Source organism: Schistocerca piceifrons, chromosome 3, assembly GCF_021461385.2.
Source record: "Schistocerca piceifrons isolate TAMUIC-IGC-003096 chromosome 3, iqSchPice1.1, whole genome shotgun sequence".
NCBI classification, from domain to species: domain Eukaryota; kingdom Metazoa; phylum Arthropoda; class Insecta; order Orthoptera; family Acrididae; genus Schistocerca; species Schistocerca piceifrons.
This window is the reverse complement of record NC_060140.1, coordinates 538,531,043-538,550,592: the sequence shown is the minus strand read 5'-3', so window position 1 is coordinate 538,550,592 and position 19,550 is coordinate 538,531,043. Positions and strand designations below refer to the sequence as shown.

Genomic DNA, 19,550 nt, shown 5'->3' with positions numbered 1-19,550 from the left:
TTGGACGGTTCCTGGCAGAAGAGAGGATGTACATCACTGAATGGAACTGTCACAGTTGCTTCTGTAGATGCAGGCAAGGTGTTAGACTATGAATGTCCGATAAAACACTGCCAAAGTTGTGCCAGTAAAGTAAATGTACGCAAATGTGACAAAAACTTTGAAGGTTTCCGTAGTGGTATGGGAAGCAAGGATGCAGTCTCTATTTTTAGTATGTCATTGGTAGACATGGTATGTGATACACTCACCAACTTGGTGATGATGTCTGTAAAAACTTTAGTAGTATTGTGGCTGCTAAACCATAGAATGAAACAAAAATTAATATATAGGACATGTGCGGAAGAGAATGGGGGCAAGACTTAGGAAGCTGCAAAGAGATTCCAGGAAAAAAAAACCTCACTAATGACAAAGCAGATGGTAGAAAGGCACACTCACCAAATCAGAAATAGAAACATCACAGAATATTATGGCCTAGCCGTCAGGAGAAACAGCGAAAATGTCAGTGAGATGAGAAAAGCAATTTGGGCAACTACGAGCATACACAGAATGGCCTCTGCCCAAAAGGAAACACTTCATGGTACAAGTACGATAGGTGTCAAGCAAATGGACAAAAATGCACAAAGGCACACATCATTTCAGAAATTCTTATGACAGAACTAAAGCCTATCTATAAAGATCATTCAGATTCTGAACTCCTAGCAAAATGTTTACGGGGCAAAACAAAGATTCCGATTGGAAGCTTCAATAGTTGATTTGAGAATGCTTGCTAAAAACTCTTTTTGTTGGCATGTCATCTCTTCAGATTGGTGAGGTGAACGCAATAATATGTTTTAATGATGGATTAACAAGCAGAATAAAAACCATGAAAGACTAGCAATAAAAATGGGATGCTACAAGTGGACAGGAAACATGTTACTGAAGCTAAAAAAAATGCAAAAAGCATGACAGAGGCGGCCAGAATAACAAAGAAACGAAAGAAAACTAAAGAAGATGGCAAGAACAATCAGAATCAACAGGATTATGGAGTGGAAATGTTTTGACATGTTATCATTTAAAATAAAATGACATGCAAACCTTTAGTTTACATTTACTATAATCAACATTTTTGCATACTGACATCTCATTATTTCATGCAATATTAAAGCTACAAAAGCAAAATTTTGCACAAATAATAATATAATGCTTGCCTAGACAGTGAACCTCTTTATTCAACAATGAATTACGTATTTTAATTCGGATCATGTCATGTTTTTTTTTTAAATTATTGGAAGAAGAATTTGACTTCTAAAAAACAATTTTTTAAATACACGAAACGAGAAATATGTAGATATTCCTCATTTGCTGTTTCAATAATTTAATCATTAAAACCATATCATTTGTTTTGCCCTTTTATCGTGACTAGCGAAGAAGTACAGTGTAAAGTTACACGAAATTCAATAGATACTATAAATATCAGTATTTACGCCAGTATGTATTCCATAGTTTTAATTTTTTTCAGTCAGAGGTCACAATGTACAAAATATCTGGTTAGGGTTTCAGTCCAATATCTATTAAAGTTTTTGAGCTATTAAATTTCAAAATACTATTAAAAACTACGGACCATGATGACTGGGTTCCCTTAACTTAGTAAGTGTACTGCTGATTCTTGGTAGTGAGTGTACAACAAAGACTGTGTATGAAGTAAGACTTGTTTCTTACCAAAACTTTTATCCATTATGGATGAGGGTCACTATGACTGTGATGAATAATGGTTTCTTGAAATTACTGCACCCATTCGCCTTTTGATTTGTTCTTCAATTTTATTATCTCATTACTGCTTTCGAATTGCCTAGCGATTCATCATCAGATGGTACATATTTACTGACTGTCTGCAGCACTCTGGACGTCGTGTAGCTGTGGCAAGATGTATAAACGAAACATGTAACCACTGAGTGTGGCGAGCATTATTCACTTCATGAGATCAGTTTTGTTGCTTTATGTACAGTTATTAGTATCCGTTGGTTGGTTGTTGATGCTCACAGTATCGTGGAAAACATAATGAATGTTTTCCAGTGATGTTAGTTTTACTGCACATCACACACTTAGCCACAGGTAACACGTTCCACATGCTTCATAAAATGTAAATAATCGAAGGAGTATAGCTGAAGTTATTTCAGGAAGTTTGTCTTAGGGCAGAGAGACTCTTTATTCTGCTCTTGCATTACACAGTGATGACAGTAAGAATGTATCTATATCTCTATAGCAAAAATAAGATGTAATTATATGTTAAAGTTGTCATGTGATATTTATAAAATCTCTTAAAGGATTAGTTTAGAAGATATTACATCCACAATTTTAGCAATGAAATTTCGTTTGATGTATCATTTATCTTTTCATTTATTTATTTATTTATGCATTTATTTCACCTGACAAGATTAGGGCCTTCAGGCCCTTTCTTACACGAGGCATACTCAGATTGAACAAATTTCAGTTTCTACAGAATATCATGGACATATAACATGTTATACAGTATTAATATTAAAGAAAAAATAGAGATTATAACAGTAGTACAATGTTAATTATAACAATCGAAAAATAATAACAACAATTAATAATAATAATAATAGTAATAGTAATAGTAATGACTATGTATATGAAAGTAAACATATTTTTCTTTTATGGATGTCAGTCCTATTGCTAGTTGGGAATCTTATCGTTATATTATTGCAGCTTGTGAGTTATTCTCACCGAGCAGAGACATAAGACGATAGAATGGGGTGAAAGAGATATCGAAGAGGTAGATAGGTTAGAGGAAGAGAAGTAGGATGGTAAAATTCGAAGCTATGATGGAGAGGAGAAAGAAAGAGATGAGAAGGACACAACAATGGTGGCTATACCGTCCCTAATATGTAAGTTTTGAGTTCCCTCTTGAATGTTGAGTGGTTCTGGATAAGACGCAGATCACAGGGGAGCGCGTTCCATAGTCGTATGGCTGAGATGGAGAATGACACGGAGAAAGATTTTGTGTTATGTAAAGGTACAGATGCTAGACGTATGCCAAGATGCTAGACGTATCCGATCTGGTGTTGCGGTTGTGGAATGATGATAGGTGTTTAATTTGAGAAGATAAGTCTTGGGGGCACCGGTGGCTAAGAAATCGATGAAGTAGGCACATCGTGTGGAGATCGCGTGCGTTATGTGGGCGTATCCAACCTAGCTGGGAGTATGAAGGACTGATATGATCATACAACCGTATATTGCACACGTATCTAACGCAGGCCTTCATCACTATCTCGAGGCATCTCGAATTTTCACTATTAGTGACGTGTTGAACTACATCACAGTAGTAAAGATTAGGCAAGACTAGTGTTTGGACAAATTTTTGTTTAACATGGGCTGGAAATATTTCTCTAAATTTTTGAATTGCATGTAGGGAGGAGAGCGATTTCCGGCAAGCTGTGACTGTTTGTTCTTCCCAGTTTAGGTGTTCATCCAAGATTATTCCAAGGTCTTTTACTGTTTTTTGGTATGGTAGTTGGGTACCATTGAGGAGTATTTGAGGGACTGTTTCGCGAAAGTACCGGCTGATTAACTTTGGATGAGATATAAGTATGACCTGGGATTTCTTGGGGATTAGTTTCAGACCTAGGTTCTGTGCCCATCGAGAAACAGAGCAAAGATCTGCGTTCATACTCGCTACTGCGTCAGCAATGTTCTTGGGGCTTCCACTTATGTACAGCTGGATCTTTTGTTTAACGAAGATTGATAACACTCCTGAAATAAATAATAAACATCTCAGCATTACGATTTCGTTATAAATAATAAAAAAGCAGTGGTATGAGGGAGTATATTGTGTGTGTGTGTGTGTGTGTGTGTGTGTGTGTAGACGTGCAGATGTGGAAGAGAGTCTTTCTTTTAGTTATTTAGTTTTTCAGGTGTAATTATTCTTTGAAATTTTGAAAAAAGTGTTATTTGCTAAGTCTGCTTGTTCATGTAAGACGGTGTGGGGTGAATTTTCGTTACGGGCGAAAATTTCTAATTCTTGTGGGGGGTCCGTATTCATTACTTTGTCTAGAATTTGTGGGATATGGAGATTTGCTTTGATGTTTGTAATTGAATGACTGTTTTGTGCTAGATTGGCTACAAAATTAAATTTATTTGAATATTTTAGACGTAGTGCATCTGTGTTTATTTCGTCCTGTTTGTCCTATGTAGTAGCAGCAGGAGCACCTGTCACAGATTTACTTATATATACCAGATTTTTTAGAAGTAGTCTGGTTGTTTAGTTTTATTATCTTTTTTTGAAATGTTTTGATTGTGTGCTAACTTGTTTTGACGTTTTGTGATTAAAACAGTTTTTCAAGTCGTTATGAGATGTTGCCAAGGAATGGCATGGAGATATATTTAGCTTCTTCTGCTACTGAGGGCTGTGTTGTTGATGCTGTTCGGTTGGTTTTCTCTTTTCATCTAATTTGTCAATTATGGATGGGTCATAATTACTGTTGTGGGCTGTTGTCTTTAAAATATTTAATTCTTGGTTTTTACATCAGGTTCATCATGAATTTTTTTATTGGGTTGAGTACTGATCTAAAAATGCTAATTTTGTTGTTTTGGGTGGCATGATGTGTGCTTGATGTTCAGCTGTATATTGTATTTCAGGATGTATATTATTAAGTTTCTCAGCTAAGCATTCTGCTTCAGTGGTTGTCCCATTGTACAGTGTCAATGCTTTATCAACATATCATTTATAATAAATGACCCTCTCATTTTCAATTTTGTTTGCTTTGGAAAATTTGGTTTGTAAATCATTAATGTAACTGTTATTATAAATAACACAGTATACCACCAAAATCAACACAAATTAGAATTTTTTAGATCAGCACTGAATCATGTAAACAAAATTCATGCTGAACCTGATGTAAACACCAAAGAATTAAACATTTTAAGTACAACAGCCCACAACAGTAATTATGACCCATCCATAATAGACAAATTAGATGAAAAGATCAAAACTAACCGAACAGCAACAAAAACACAGCCCTCAATAGCAGAATAAACTAAATATATCTCCATGCCATTCCTTAGTAACATCTAATTCAGAATTGCAAAACTGTTTTAACCACAGAATGTAAAAACAAGTTACCACTCAATCAACAAAATACAAAAGAAGTTAATAACAGTAAAACAGCCGGACCACTTCTCACAGATCTGTTATACATAAATTAACCTGCGACAGGTGCTCCTGCCATTACACAGGACAAACAGGACGAAACTCTGAAATTCGATACAAAAAACACACAGATGCACTGTGTTTAAGAAATTAAAGTATATGTAGTTTTGCAGCCCACTTAGCACAAAACAGTCTTTCAATTACAAACATCAATACAATTCTCAATATCCTACACATTATAGAGAAAGTAATGAAAAAGGACCTCCTGATGCAATTAGAGATTTTCACCCAAAAAGAAAATTAGCCCATCTTAAATGAACCATTTTTCCAAAATTTCAAAGAATCACTAACTTTAAAAACTAAATAACTAAAAAGATCTCCCTTCTCCCATTCCCTCTCTCTCTTCCAAATTGGCACAACTACTCAACTCTCTCTCTCTCTCTCTCTCTCTCTCTCTCTCTCTCTCTCTCTCTCTCTCTCTCTCCTTCTAGTGCGTGTGTGCACGTGTGCACACACACAATCTCCTCCTCCCACATACCACGCTGTTTCCATTATTTATAAAAAATAGCAATTCTGAGATGTTTATTATTTATTTCATAAATGTTATCAATCTTCGTAAAATAAAAGACAAAAGAAACGTCTAACGAATTTTTATTGCTAAACATGTAAATGCATTGTCTTTGAAACTCATTGTTTAATAGATTTTATAAATATCACATGACAACTTTATAAGTACTTGTTATTGTTGCTACAGAGAAATAGATACATACTTACTGTCGCGACCACATACTCTTTGACATAACTTTAGCTGTACTTCTACTTTTATTTAGGTTTTGTAAAGCATGCGGAGCATTTTACCTGTGGTTAAGTGTGTGATGTGCAGTAAAATTAATGTCACTGGATAACATTCATTATGTTTTCGACAATACTGTGTGCACCAGCAACCAACCAACGGACACTAATAACTGTAAGTAAAGCAACGAAGTTGATCTCATGAAATGCATTCTGGCCGCAAAGTGCTTAAACGTTTCTTTGTACATCTTGCCATAGCTACACGACTCCCACACCGCTGCAGACAGTCAATAAATTTGTACCATCTGATAATAAATCGTTTAGTGATTGGAAACCGGTAATCGGGTAATAAAACTGAAGAACAAAACAGTATTCTGTGCAGTTGTTTAATCTACTTATGCAACCCATCATTCAGTGGTATGAGCAAACATAATATGTTGACCGGAACACATCTCTATTTCAGGTGTTGAACACGAAGGAGAACAAGGATTCCTCTTCCTCCGTTATAATGGTGACACTAATTATAACTTGGACCCACAATCCGAAGAGGATCAAGTACGGAGGAATATGCTGCGCCTGTGGACCAACTTCGTAAAATACGGGTATGAGTCCTTGTAGTTACTAAAACCAAGTAATGCTAACAGAGCAGCTCAGAGGAGAGCTTAGAGAAATCCAAATGTCCATTAGCGTGTGTTCAAGTAATTCTTCAAGAGATTGAAGTTGTTTCAGTGATTAGTAGTATTTCATGTTCTATATTCAGTGCATAATATTATATTTATCAAACAAATACCACAACATGTAGAAAATAAATCACCTATTCTGTCTTTCTTACTACTGTGGTGAAGTATGAGAGATAAAGATGTTTTACCTCAGCAGACCTTCCCAGTAAGTAACATTATTAACACGTAAAAAATCGTGTTTCCAGCAAAATATTTGTTCCGATTTTGATGGAAACCGATAGCAAGGACCTGAAAAGGATCCCAGTTTTATTAAAATTTTGTAGAACATGATAAGCAATGGTCGTGCTGCAAACTGTGTTTTTTTCGCTATGCCTAAATATGTTTTTCTCTTCATATTCCCTGCGGCAGGAGATTCCGTTGTTTAGTATGTAGAGTTCACTTGGTTGTGCGTACTGAAATGTTTTAATTATACAGCCAAACAATTGTTCTACAGGTCGTACAGTTCAAAGATCTTTTGAGGGCAACTTATGTGGTAGAAGTAAAAATGGTGAAATATCGTCGTTGACGATGAGCTGTCAACTGTCCACTGTGCCATCCCCTGCAAATGGCGTCATTGGCACTGCTGGACGTAATCGTCGGCTTACTGTAACCGCTGTAGCTACTTCCATTTGATTTGATTTCATTTTATTTCGTGTTCCATAGGTCCAACTGTGTTGGGTTCACAAGGACGTGGAACGAATCAATTTTTTGCAAGTACAATATGATAATCTTATAGCATATACAAACATTTGAGTACATAATTATATAAAAATTTATACAGTAATTTCTTTGGGTAGCAATTCAGAAATGAGAAGATACATATTTTTTAAAATCATTAAAGCACTAGCGAAAAACCGATACAGAGCTCAAGCGGATATAGAGCTCAAGTTAAATGACATTCTTAGTAGCATTATGTCATTTTGTATTATATAATACTAAAACTTTACAGTTTATTTATTTAAAAGTTCATCTAGACTGTAAAAAGCTTTTTCTCGCAGAAATATTTTTAACGCTTTCTTAAACTTACTCTTGTTATGAATCTCTATCTTTATTTCAGGAGGAAGAGCACTGAAGAGTTTTGTTCCATTACAGCGGACCCCTTTTGCACCAGTTTCAGATTTCTATTCTTGCTGTGTATGTCATTCTTCCTCCGTGTGTTATGCTCATGATAATTACTGTTTGGTTGAAACATCTCTACATTTTTAATCACAAAACACATGAGAGAAAAAATATATTGGCATGTAGTTGTGTATATTTTAAGTTTTCGAAAGCTGTTCCTATCTGAGTCTCTTGAGCGCAATCCACATATAACTCTTAAGGCTCGGTTCTGGGCAATGAACACTTTCCTTGGTAATGGCTTGTTGGCCCAAAAAATAATGCCGTATTCAATGAATGAGTGAAAATAGCCATAGTATGCCACTTTTGCAGTTTTACGTTCAACACACGTAGTGAAAACTTGTAAAGCATACGTAGCAGACCTAAGCGTCTCACAGAGATCTATTATATGCGAAGACCAGTTCATTTTCTTGTCAAAGTGCACTCCAAGAAATTGTGTTGTTTCGATTCTTTTTATTGGCTGATTACCACATGTCACACTTAATTCTCTCCCTTTTTCTATTTTTGTATAGAACTTAATAAAACTGGCCTTACTACTTGAAATAGCGCGTCTGCTGGTCCCATTGCAGTGCTCCTACTAAGTAAAACCTACGGTATCATTAGTATTCGAGTCCATGTACTTCCCATTCAGTGGTCGAGAGGACCTCGTCTCTAACCATCCAAGTCTCTGCCTACATCTATATCTGCATCTATACCACACAAGCCACCGTGCGGTGTGCGGCGGAGGACACTTTGTCCCTCCTTTCCTGTTACAGTTGCGAATAAATGTGGTAAATTTCCAGCAAAAAAATTTATCCACAAATTTATCCCATTCTAGCTGGAAACCTGTAATAATGAATATCAAATTTCCCTAGTTTTATTAAAATTTCTCAGACAGTCCCCAGTTTTATCTTCCTGGTCTTTTCGCGAGATGTACGTAGGAGAAAGTAATACATTTGTTAACTTTTCCAGGAAAATATACTCTTGGAACTTTAATAATAAACCACACCTCGATTCACAACGCTTCCGTTGTAGCGCCTACCACTGGAATTGCTTGATCATCCCTGTGACGCTTTCGTGTTTTCAAAATGAACCTGTAACGACGCGTGCTGATCTTCTTACATCTTCTCTGTTTCCTCTGCCAATTCTATCTGATACGGATCCCATACTAATGAGCAATGTTTAATATTTAGTTTTATGTGCTTGTCGCACTTTAAATCGCTCCATACGCATAGCTATAGCTAAAAATGGGTCTTTCTGTCGATGTATACACAATACGCTACATTTGCATATGTTGTGGATCAATTGCCACTCCTCCCAACAAGCGTCAGTCCTCTGGAGCTCTTCCTGTATTTAGCTACTGTTTTCTAGCGTTGCAACGTCTCTACATACGATAGCATCACCAGCTAAAAGCCTCATGGAACTGTCTATGTTCTCTACTATGCCATTTATACATATTATGAAAAGTAATGAATCTATAACTCTCTCTTGGGCTACGCCCGAAATCACTTTTACGTCTGAAGACTTCTCTCCCTTGAGAACTACGTGCTGCGTTCTGTTTGCTAGAAACGTTTCAGTCCAGTCAGACAGGTGGTCTGGTATTCCGAACACTCGTAGTTTGTTTATTAGGTGGCAGTACGCAAGCGTCAAGGAACATGGCAGATATCTGGGAACCGTATCTAAACCGTTGTGGGTCTCGTGGGCGAACATAGCGAGTTTGGTTTCATACGATCGCTCCTTTCGGAGCTAGATCTGATCGACTTCAGAGATAAACGCCTAAAGCTTTTAGCATCTGTTCGATGACCCTTTTTGAAAAGTCCTACGGTACACTGCTGACAGAAGAGGGGCAAGTTCTACCGCGTACTCTGTGTGGAATCGTATTCGTATTCGTATTCCGTCCGGTCCATTGGTCTTCCCGCTGTCGAGTGATTTCAGTTGGTTTTCTTTACCATGTCATTTATTTCGGTATCAGCCATTTCCTCGTTCGTGCGACGGTTTAAAGTAGGCCCTAGAGCGTGACCTCCCTCTGTGAAACATCTTTGGAAAAAGATGTTTAGTCTTTCGATCTGCTGTCTATTCTGTGATGTCATATGTAAACAACTCAGGGCAGCTTGAGACCTTGGTTCAAATGGTTCAAATGGCTCTGAGCACTATGGGACCTAACATCTGTGGTCATCAGTCCCCTAGCACTTAGAACTACGTAAACCTAACTAACCTAAGGACATCACACACATCCATGCCCGAGGCAGGATTCGAACCTGCGACCGTATCAGTCCCGTGGTTCCAGACTGCGCGCCTAGAACCACTAGACCACCGCGGCCGGCAGCTCGAGACCTCTGGATATCAGTAACCAGTTCCGGACTGTTGGTGGTGGCACACTGCCCGGATTGCAGATGGTGTCATCCTTCTATTTGCTAGAGGAAGTCGAATAATCCTACGATCTTCTCCTGGTGGCGTCCTTCTGGATAAAGTCGTATCTACTGTTCATGCCACATTGTTGTCGTAAGTCCACATCTAACCAGTCCGTCTGAATACGTTCCACTACAGCCAAGTGTCAGTGCAATCTGTCGGTATGATAATCCAAGTCCCTCATAGCGATGACTCGACCTTTCTCCATATCAGACAGAAGGCCATAAACTGTACATACACGTCCTATGGGCATGCTCTGTTGCGAACGTCTCCTGAGACAATGTTAGATACACCCAGTGGACATCAAATTCCCACACCATTCTTAATCTGCACTAATGACTCTTTTCTTTACGGAAAATACTGAAGATAAGCACGCATAACGATTAACTTTTAATCAACAGTTCCTTCAGGCATGAAAATACTGGATTATCAGTTGCATAACATTCGGACAAGGTTTTCATGACAGAACATTTTCAATATCCGTCATTACGTACAGGGTGGTGTACGATTATAAGTTCGTATTTTTATATCTGGTACCTTAATATGTCGACATATTAGTGTGTGGGTTGTTTGTTCTCTGCGTCGAACATTCTTCCCACAAACACGTCACAATCTTCAGGCGCTGTTGTTTCGTTCACGGTCATTACTGTACCACAAGGTAGACTAAGCCTGTCGATATAGACTAACCGTTTTGCATCCACTCGTCCACACGTCAGCACCTGTCTGCTGTCCAGGGAAAAATAAGCACGACTGATTTGCTATTGCTACGTTGAAGTGGAAGTACTACACAATCTAAAACATACGACTTGTAATGGTTATTTGTTGTTAGTCTGCAAATGATGTAAATACCGATGTAATGCTGTTCTGTACACCGTCCCCAGTCATCGACAGAAATGTCTGCAGTTATTCCTATTACCCCTACAGAAATTTCCGAAGCCAGGCGGCTCCTCACGTGATGCTTATTTATTTCCACCACCAGACTTGCCTATTAGTGGCCAATAACTGTTTTACTCTTTGTGAGCTGTTCAAAAAGAAAGATCACTTTTGCATTAATTCCAAAGTTTTGCGTAAAACGTACTGTACTGTTTCTTCTGATGCCGATATAGTGTTAGATTTTCCATGAAGCTTTAAATGTCCTTTTGTGTAATATCGTAATCCGCAATTTTCAACATTTTTATCTATATATAGCAGTTCTAAAATGATCTTCATGTCGGTTACGAAAAGTGCCGCCATTTGTAAACTGTTGCCCATTATAATCTGCCACATACGAGGGAAGCACAGTGCTGAGGATTATTTATTTGAATGAATGTTACACTGCATAGCTATTTTAAGAAATCGTAGAGATGGAACTATCTGATGATGTCATCCTTGTCTTTCGTGGCTCTGAGCACTATGGGACTCAACTGCTGAGGTCATTAGTCCCCTAGAACTTAGAACTAGTTAAACCTAACTAACCTAAGGACATCACACACATCCATGCCCGAGGCAGGATTCGAACCTGCGACCGTAGCGGTCTCGCGGTTCCAGACTGCAGCGCCAGAACCGCGCGGCCACGTCGGCCGGCTTGTCTTTCGTTATTATGCAGCAGGTACCAGGAAACGAAACAAAGCATCATTTGCGTAATCGTTATTTGAGGTCCAGGCCAAGTCCTTTTTGCTTCCTCTCTTATAGTCTACATGTGATGTGTGATGATACATTAAAAAGAAGTATAGCAAAATCGCTTCAGGCATGTGTCCAGTAAATTGCAGATGATAATACGCCAAAATTACACTTAATCACAGCTTCACAGGAACGTCTTCCACAGGAATCCAACCCCTGAGGCGGATCCCGTGGTGTGGGAGCCGTACGACCTGAGCAGCCGCAGCTACCTGCTGATGCAGGCCAACTTCTCGCTCGCACACGACAGGCTTGGCGAGCGCATGGATTTCTGGAACGAGAACGTACCGCTAGAACCATATCCTGGGACCTACTGATGGAGTCACATTGGAAGTCACTTGGAAGTTTTGAAATTGTCGTTCAGTAACTCATGGAAGTAGCATATAATATTTTAAATGTAATTTCTCTAAATAACAGCTGCGAAATAAAATATTACTCTACAAGTTATTCTTATGTCTGTGATTTCTTTCATTTATTTTAACTAAACGTAATTATACTTCACGCGATTTGTTCTTGTCTAAATAACAACATATATTTAGCTACATTTAATAACTTTTGCATTGTAGTTAACTCACTGTTGCAACAACTTTTTTCTGCTGCACTGCAATAGAGTGCTGGGTGTCCTGTGAATCAGATAAATTTGATTTCCTCTGATACGTATCTCTATTTGTATAGCTGTTTTCATTGATCAACAGAAGGAAATTCTAAGCGATACGCGTCGTATTTGAGACAGTATTGAATCCAAAAGAGTATTTTGACGTAAATCACTGCTGTTAAAGACGCTCGTTTCGGTTTCAGCTCGAATATTTCCTGAGATCTACGTGAATTTGTCGATAACATTGCTTTTGTAACCATACTCTTATCTGAGCTCAACAAAATACGGTAAAATCCGCCATTCCATTGACGGTCATATTTTGCGAGAGAAATAATTTGGTTCCAGATTTTTTCTCGCGCATGTTCTTTTTGTGGTAGAATCTTACATATCTTAATTTTTCTTCCCTGCTGCTTCCGCTATCAAGCGCAACGTCAGAACCGCTCTTGTGATGCATTCTTATAAGTAATATACATGCATAAGCTGTTACGCCGATTGTAGGATAGTCGCCGTATTTGTTATCAATTGAAATCTGGAAAACAGAGTGGATTAATGTGTTCTGAAAAGTCAGTGGTCTCCAATCCCACAAATTCTACACACTAACTTAATAATCATCCGGATGTACTTCGCTAATTAGTTTAGGAGTCATAAAAGAATGTTACCCATTAGTTGGCTGTTCTCAAGTTATCCAAAGCTGTGTCAGACTCCAATTCTCATATTTGGTACCCTATGTCCTCAAACTCGTCATTAATATCTTCTTATATCACGTCATAAGACAGTTTCTGCCTGCCATAAAAGCCCTCACTGTGTTTGTAGAAGCTGGCGCTCTGTCCTCGGCGGTTCAGAACGAAATTCCTTTTTTATTCTCAATGTAGAGGCCAATGCTTCTAATTTACTCGAAAGTTATGTTATATTTTTAAATGCGGCACCTGTCCATCCGACGGCTATTTACTTTTAGATTTCAAAAAATGTTCAATGTGTGTGAAATCTTATGGGACTCAACTGCTAAGGTCATCAGTCCTTAAGCTTACACACTACTTAACCTAAATTATCCTAAGGACAAACACACACACCGACGCCCGAGGGAGGACTCGAACTTCCGCCGGGATCAGCCGCACAGTCCATGACTGCAGCACCTAAGACCGTTCGGCTAATCCCACGCGGCTACTTTTAGATTTCTTCACATTCTTTTTGCAGCCATTTCGCTCAGGCTTCCGTGCTTCTTCTATGAATTCTATTTTTAAATGACTTCTATTGCTATAATACTTTCGACTCCTGAACGCTGTTGTACTTCATTCTTTCGTCAGTAAGGAGAGATGTTTGTTATGCTGCCCAAGCTTTTTAACCAATTACCTTCCACGTCATTTGATTTGTCCATCTTCAGCGATTGAAATCCATTCCTCTTCAAAGGAACTGGCTATTGTGGTGTTCCTAACCGTATTATCCATGTCCTGAGGGATCTTCAAGTGCACATCATCGTTTCTCAATAACTAAGTATCCCACTTTGAGAGACACTGATTGTTCTGTATAATGGTGTTACACGTCAGTGTGCTTTTCATCAGAACTAGTTCTATCAATTTATATCTCCTGCTGGTAAGCTTTAAAATCCAGTTTCGGAATCTCTTTCTCAGTATTATGTAATCAAGCTGGTATCGTCATGTATCTCAAGGCCCTCTGCTAGTATAACTCATTCTGACGTGATCCTTGAACGGCGTGTTTGTATTACCTGCTGAAATTGACTGCAGAACTCACTTAGGCTTTTCATAACTCATTTGTAGTAAAGGGCTCATATTCTCGCCTATCTCTGTTCTGTTTTCCTCCCACTGCTATAGTGATCCAATATCAAATGACTATTAGATTTTCATCTCCCTTTATGTACTATGTTACCTGTTCAATCCACTCATTTACTCACTATCACCTCTTTGTCTGCTCGATAGCGCAGCTTACTTATCTACAGTACTGTAATTGGCGTTGGGTAGGTATCAAGTCTGATAATGATAATCCTACCACTGGACTCTTCGAAGTAACTCGTTGTCCTGTCTTCTTATTCATAATTACTACTACTGTCGTTCCATCTTATGTGTAGTAACCTTCAATCTTGTTATTAGAAATACAGAGTGTTTATAAATGAATACCGGGGTTTTAACGCTTTATAATATTTATTATATTAAAGTTACAGTTATAAATGATATGCAAAATGAAAGAGCAACTCAAACAGTTTTACAAAGAACTTTATAAATGTTGAATGTGAGCACCACTTGTCACTCGGCTCACATCAAGCCTATAGCCGAGTTCTTCCCAAACGTCGATAAGTGTGTTTTCAGTGATTGTAGCAACAGCTGTTTCAATCCGGTTTCTTAATTCAGGGAGGTCTACTCGTAGCAGAGGCACGTATACGCGATCCTTGATGAAACCCCAAAGGAAAAACTCGCATGGCGTTAGGTCGGGTGAACATGGAGGTCATGCAAAGCAAGCCCTGTCATTGGACCCCTTGCGGCCTATCCAGCGCTTGGGTACAGTGAAGTTCAACAAACTGCAGCGGAAACATTGCGCGCTGCGTATGCGCACTGGTGCCAAACACAACTGTTTGAGTTGCTCTTTCATTTGACATATCATTTGTAACTGTAAGTTTAATCTAATAAATATTATATAGCGTTAAAACCCCGATATTCGTTTATAAACACCCTTTACTTAATTTCTGTTTAACTTTTATGACTCCATATCTACATTGAACGTAACTGAGACCTGTGATAATATCACTATCGCAGTGGCAATTCGGGAGTAGAAATTACAGATGTTAGAAGTGTTATACAAGCGAATACAGCAAACTGCTATTGGCTCTAAGTACAAATTTTTTCAGCTCTATATTAAGTCTTAGATCACTTGTTATGTCAGGATGGCCTTCCATATGCTACAAACCATGTAAAGGAATTCATTAACCAACTTCGGCCGAGAAATGTGAACGGCATCCAGTATCTTTTACACAGTTCCTTACTACGTCAAATTCATAAATTCGTACCAAAATTGGCACAAATTGCGTAACCACGCAAAATGTTTTGGAAAAAGGAATCAGGTTAGTTCCAGGCAAATTAGTCTTACTCATGAAAGTTGGCCTTCTTTAAATTAAAATGATGCGTTTAGTCTATCTCACGCCTAGTTACTTTCACACCTGACACTAGCAACCAACGTACCTAAGTACGTCATCTGTGCCACACTGCCACACTATCTACCAAACGGGTGAAAAATTATGTACGAGAGAGTGTGTCACAGACGAAAAGAAAGATAACATAAAGATAAAATGGGTTATAACAGAGCGATTGGTAGATGGAATGAGAACAACAACAAAATGGTCGTGACAGAAACCGAAAAGATGGCAAGAGAAGGTTAGCAGATCTCAGGTATCAGACAACTGACACAAGTTCAAATGGCTCTGAGCACTATGGGACTTAACATCGATGGTCATCAGTCCCCTAGAACTTAGAACTACTTAAACCTAACTAACCTAAGGACAGCACACAACACCCAGCCATCACGAGGCAGAGAAAATCCATGACCCCGCCGGGAATCGAACCCGGGAACCCGGGCGTGGGAAGCGAGAACGCTACCGCACGACCACGAGATGCGGGCTGACACAAGTGATCAGGTTGACAGCAATGGTCACAATAATTGTACAAATGTCAGCGGAAGGGTGGACCTGATAACAATTCCATATAGATTAGGATTCTTTACACTGAAGAGCCAAAGAAACTGGTGTGGAGCGCGAAATATTTACAAATGGTGCTCAAAGCACAACCTCCTGACTAACAACAATGAAATCTGTTGAAACACACGGGAACTACGTACGGCGATCGCTAGTGCTCATTCCTTCATGTGACTCTAAAATTAGTCACTAGACTACTGGACAAAAGCATAATGTGCTCCCATGTACGCTAACCTCTAGGTAGAACACTCCTCCCTACTAAAATAAGAGGGTGTAGTCTGGAAAAACATACGGAAAGACCATCTATAGAAAAGAAGGAAGCCTTGGACATGTGTAAACTAGATCAGGTTAAAAAAAAGGCCAGTTAGATCAATATTTTATATGAACTGTAAGGAATGGTTCTGTGATGTTTTCTGTAGACATAATGAGGAAATTTTATAAAAACCTAGGAAATATTGTTGATTTTCAGTCTCATCGAAGACAGTGTCCCATATCACATTTAAGCCATTTTTAATTGTGGTAACGCCGGTCGCGGTGGTCGTGCGGTTCTAGGCGCTGCAGTCCGGAACCGCGGGACTGCTACGGTCGCAGGTTCGAATACTGCCTCGGGCATGGATGTGTGTGATGTCCTTAGGTTAGTTAGGTTTAAGTAGTTCTAGGGGACTGATGACCTAAGATGTTAAGTCCCATAGTGTTCAGAGCCATTTGAACCATTTTAATTGTGGTAACAAATAAGAATACTCTCAGAGACAGTCCAAGGGAAATTATGGCTTGTAAAATTATAAGGATGAGTATAAATATCATTACTAAGCGTCTCTTATACTCATATTGTGGTTGATGCTCACTATTGTTCCCATGTGAGCTTACTGAGCCGTGCGTGGCTCGTGTTCCCACCATCATGTATTTTACACTCTGTTTTTAACGTACTTCCGCCACACTACATTAATATAAATTACTACTGTCACTGAGTTGCTGCTTTGCCTGACCGTGACCGGTGCTAGCAGCGCGTATCGATGTATCTCCTCTCGTAGTATCTTTGCTGGACTGCTGTTACTTCCCGGTCGTTGTCGGTCGTAAGGAGTTCGGGTCGCGATTTCGGGCTGCCAGTCAGTTGGAACGCTTCTGGAACTCATTCCAGACCTGCCAGTCGGGGAGTTGCAATGCGGCACTAGTGTAGCTGGGATGGAGCTGTGAGGTCTGCGTTGACATGTCTCACCTGACCATTGCCGCCACGCATCACTTGAGCCGGGCCACGGTCTTGGTGGATCGTCGGTCGGTCATCCTACCGGACGACGCGTTTCGGATCGTCAACCGTTCATGAGTCGGCTGTGTGTGTGTGTGTGTGTGTGTGTGCGCATCGACTCCCGATTTGTATCCGTGCGTGCTTAGTTACTGTTGGGTATCGTTGAGGTATTCGTGCAAGTGTTTGTCAGGGTGTGTGTAGTTTGTGTGATTTTGAATGTCGTCGGTGTATTGGCTCTGAGAGGTCGGTCGTCTCATCGGGCAACGTGTAACTGGTTCTCTGAGCGCTTCTAGGCCCCTTCAGTTACCATCTTGTGGAACTTAGCTCGGTCTCTTCCCGGGGCAGGGATGTCGGGTAGCCAGTGGGCATGTTTCTTCTGCATGATTGGGTCCGAGCCAGTATTTCCTCCGTCGGATGTCTGGCAGTGAGTGGGAGACGCACCAGCGGTGCAGTCGCGGACGGACCAGTAGGCAGTCGGTTGCTTGCTGCGGATCGGCTCCGAAAGCTCATAGATGATTTTCGTTGAATGGTTCGCACGCTGACCCCTGTTCATGGCCCAGCATGGAAATCTGCAGAAATTTGCACTAGGGTTACAGTACTGTCACGTTGAACTGTTCTCTTTAGTTGTCGTTGGTCCCGTTGTTGCAGGATCTTTTTCCGGTCGGAGTGATCCCGAAGATTGCTAATATCCACAGTAAACTTGTGAAATGATCGTACGGGAAAATCTCCACTTCATGGCTAGTTCGGTGATACCGTATGAAATCGCTCGTGCGTCGACTGTAACACCACGTTCAAACTCACTTAAATCTTGAAAAATTTCCATTTTAGCAGCAGTAACCGATCTAAAAACTGCGCCAGATACTTGTTGTCTTATGTAGGCTTTGCCGACCGCAGCACCTTATTTTACCTGTTTACGTATCTCTGTACTTGAATACGCATGCCCATACCAGTTTCTCTGGCGCTTCAGTGTCATTATTGGTATCTTATACTGAGTAGTCGAGAGAAACTTTCAAATAAGGATACACGTTAGGAAAAAGTAATTTATTTAAGAAAATGAAAAGAAACCTTGTAAATAGTTCTAAGAACGCAGTGAGAAAATAAATCTGGCAGTTTTTATTAAGGACCAAATGGATGTCAGAACTGTAAATCCCCTGTCAAAATTCCATATCATTTAAGTAGGACTACACTGACTTTTTTTGTTGCTGCTACAGTAATTGCTAATCCCAGGTGTAAGTGAATGTATTTCTACCAAGATATACTGTGGGAAACAAAATTAATATAAATTTAAAATACTGCAGTTCCCCCTGGGCAACCATAGCGTACGGATCTCCGTGCCGGCACGTTCACAGGAGCTCAGCCCGTCAGTTCACCTGATGATGGCGACATGTTTGATCGCCGAAATATTGTGCCCGTTGGACACTGTAGACCGGCAGTACACCCGTGGATATTTTGACGTGCAGTAGAGATTCAGCCGGCCGAAGTGGCCGTGCGGTTCAAGGCGCTGCAGTCTGGAACCGCAAGGCCGCTACGGTCGCAGGTTCGAATCCTGCCTCGGGCATGGATGTTTGTGATGTCCTTAGGTTAGTTAGGTTTAACTAGTTCTAAGTTCTAGGGGACTAATGACCTCAGCAGTTGAGTCCCATAGTGCTCACAGCCATTTGAACCATTTAGTAGAGATTCGAGTAAGCGATCCCATTCTCAGCGAGAGTAATCTTACTGACATAAGTAGTATGTCGCTTGGACAGACTGTGGTAAGACAGTAATTTGAGAAGTAAGGTCAGGCGATGACGTGAAATTCACTAGTATCCGAGGCCCTTCAGTGATCACAAAACATATTGCACGGTGTTTACCCAAAAACTACTAGAAAACAATCAGTCCCAAAACACAGGACAACGGTCATTGTACCGTTGAGTGGAAGTTGCGTTAGAGGAAATGCTACAGCATTCTTGACAGTGACCCGTGGAATGTGATGAGATGAATATTGCCGCAACGAGCAGCTGTTTAGGACTTGATTACCTGAGATAACTTCAGAGTAAGTCGTCTGAAGTGTTGGGCCACGCTTGGTCGCCACAAGTACGTAGTTCCCTTTTGGTTACAATGTAGCCCCTTGATAGACAGCATAGTAGTTACCAGTAAAACTCCCTAAAACTACCGTATTGATGGTTTAACGTTCCAGCGTAGCGAACGTTATAGGATAT

General features: G+C 39.7%; 2 protein-coding genes across 2 annotated transcripts in view; both read left to right on the top strand.

Annotated features, from left to right (window-relative positions):
- Positions 1-12,134, top strand: part of LOC124788819 (cholinesterase-like) — an 80,857-nt gene extending 68,723 nt beyond the window's left edge. Inside the window, exons 9-10 of the mRNA XM_047256099.1 lie at positions 6,402-6,540; positions 11,966-12,134. Of these exons, the coding sequence (XP_047112055.1) occupies positions 6,402-6,540; positions 11,966-12,134 (308 nt within the window). The remainder of the gene's footprint in view (positions 1-6,401; positions 6,541-11,965) is intronic.
- A 3,894-nt stretch (positions 12,135-16,028) lies between these two features.
- Positions 16,029-19,550, top strand: part of LOC124788818 (cholinesterase-like) — a 92,715-nt gene continuing 89,193 nt past the window's right edge. Inside the window, exon 1 of the mRNA XM_047256098.1 lies at positions 16,029-16,085. Coding sequence (XP_047112054.1) covers positions 16,029-16,085 — 57 coding nt within the window. The remainder of the gene's footprint in view (positions 16,086-19,550) is intronic.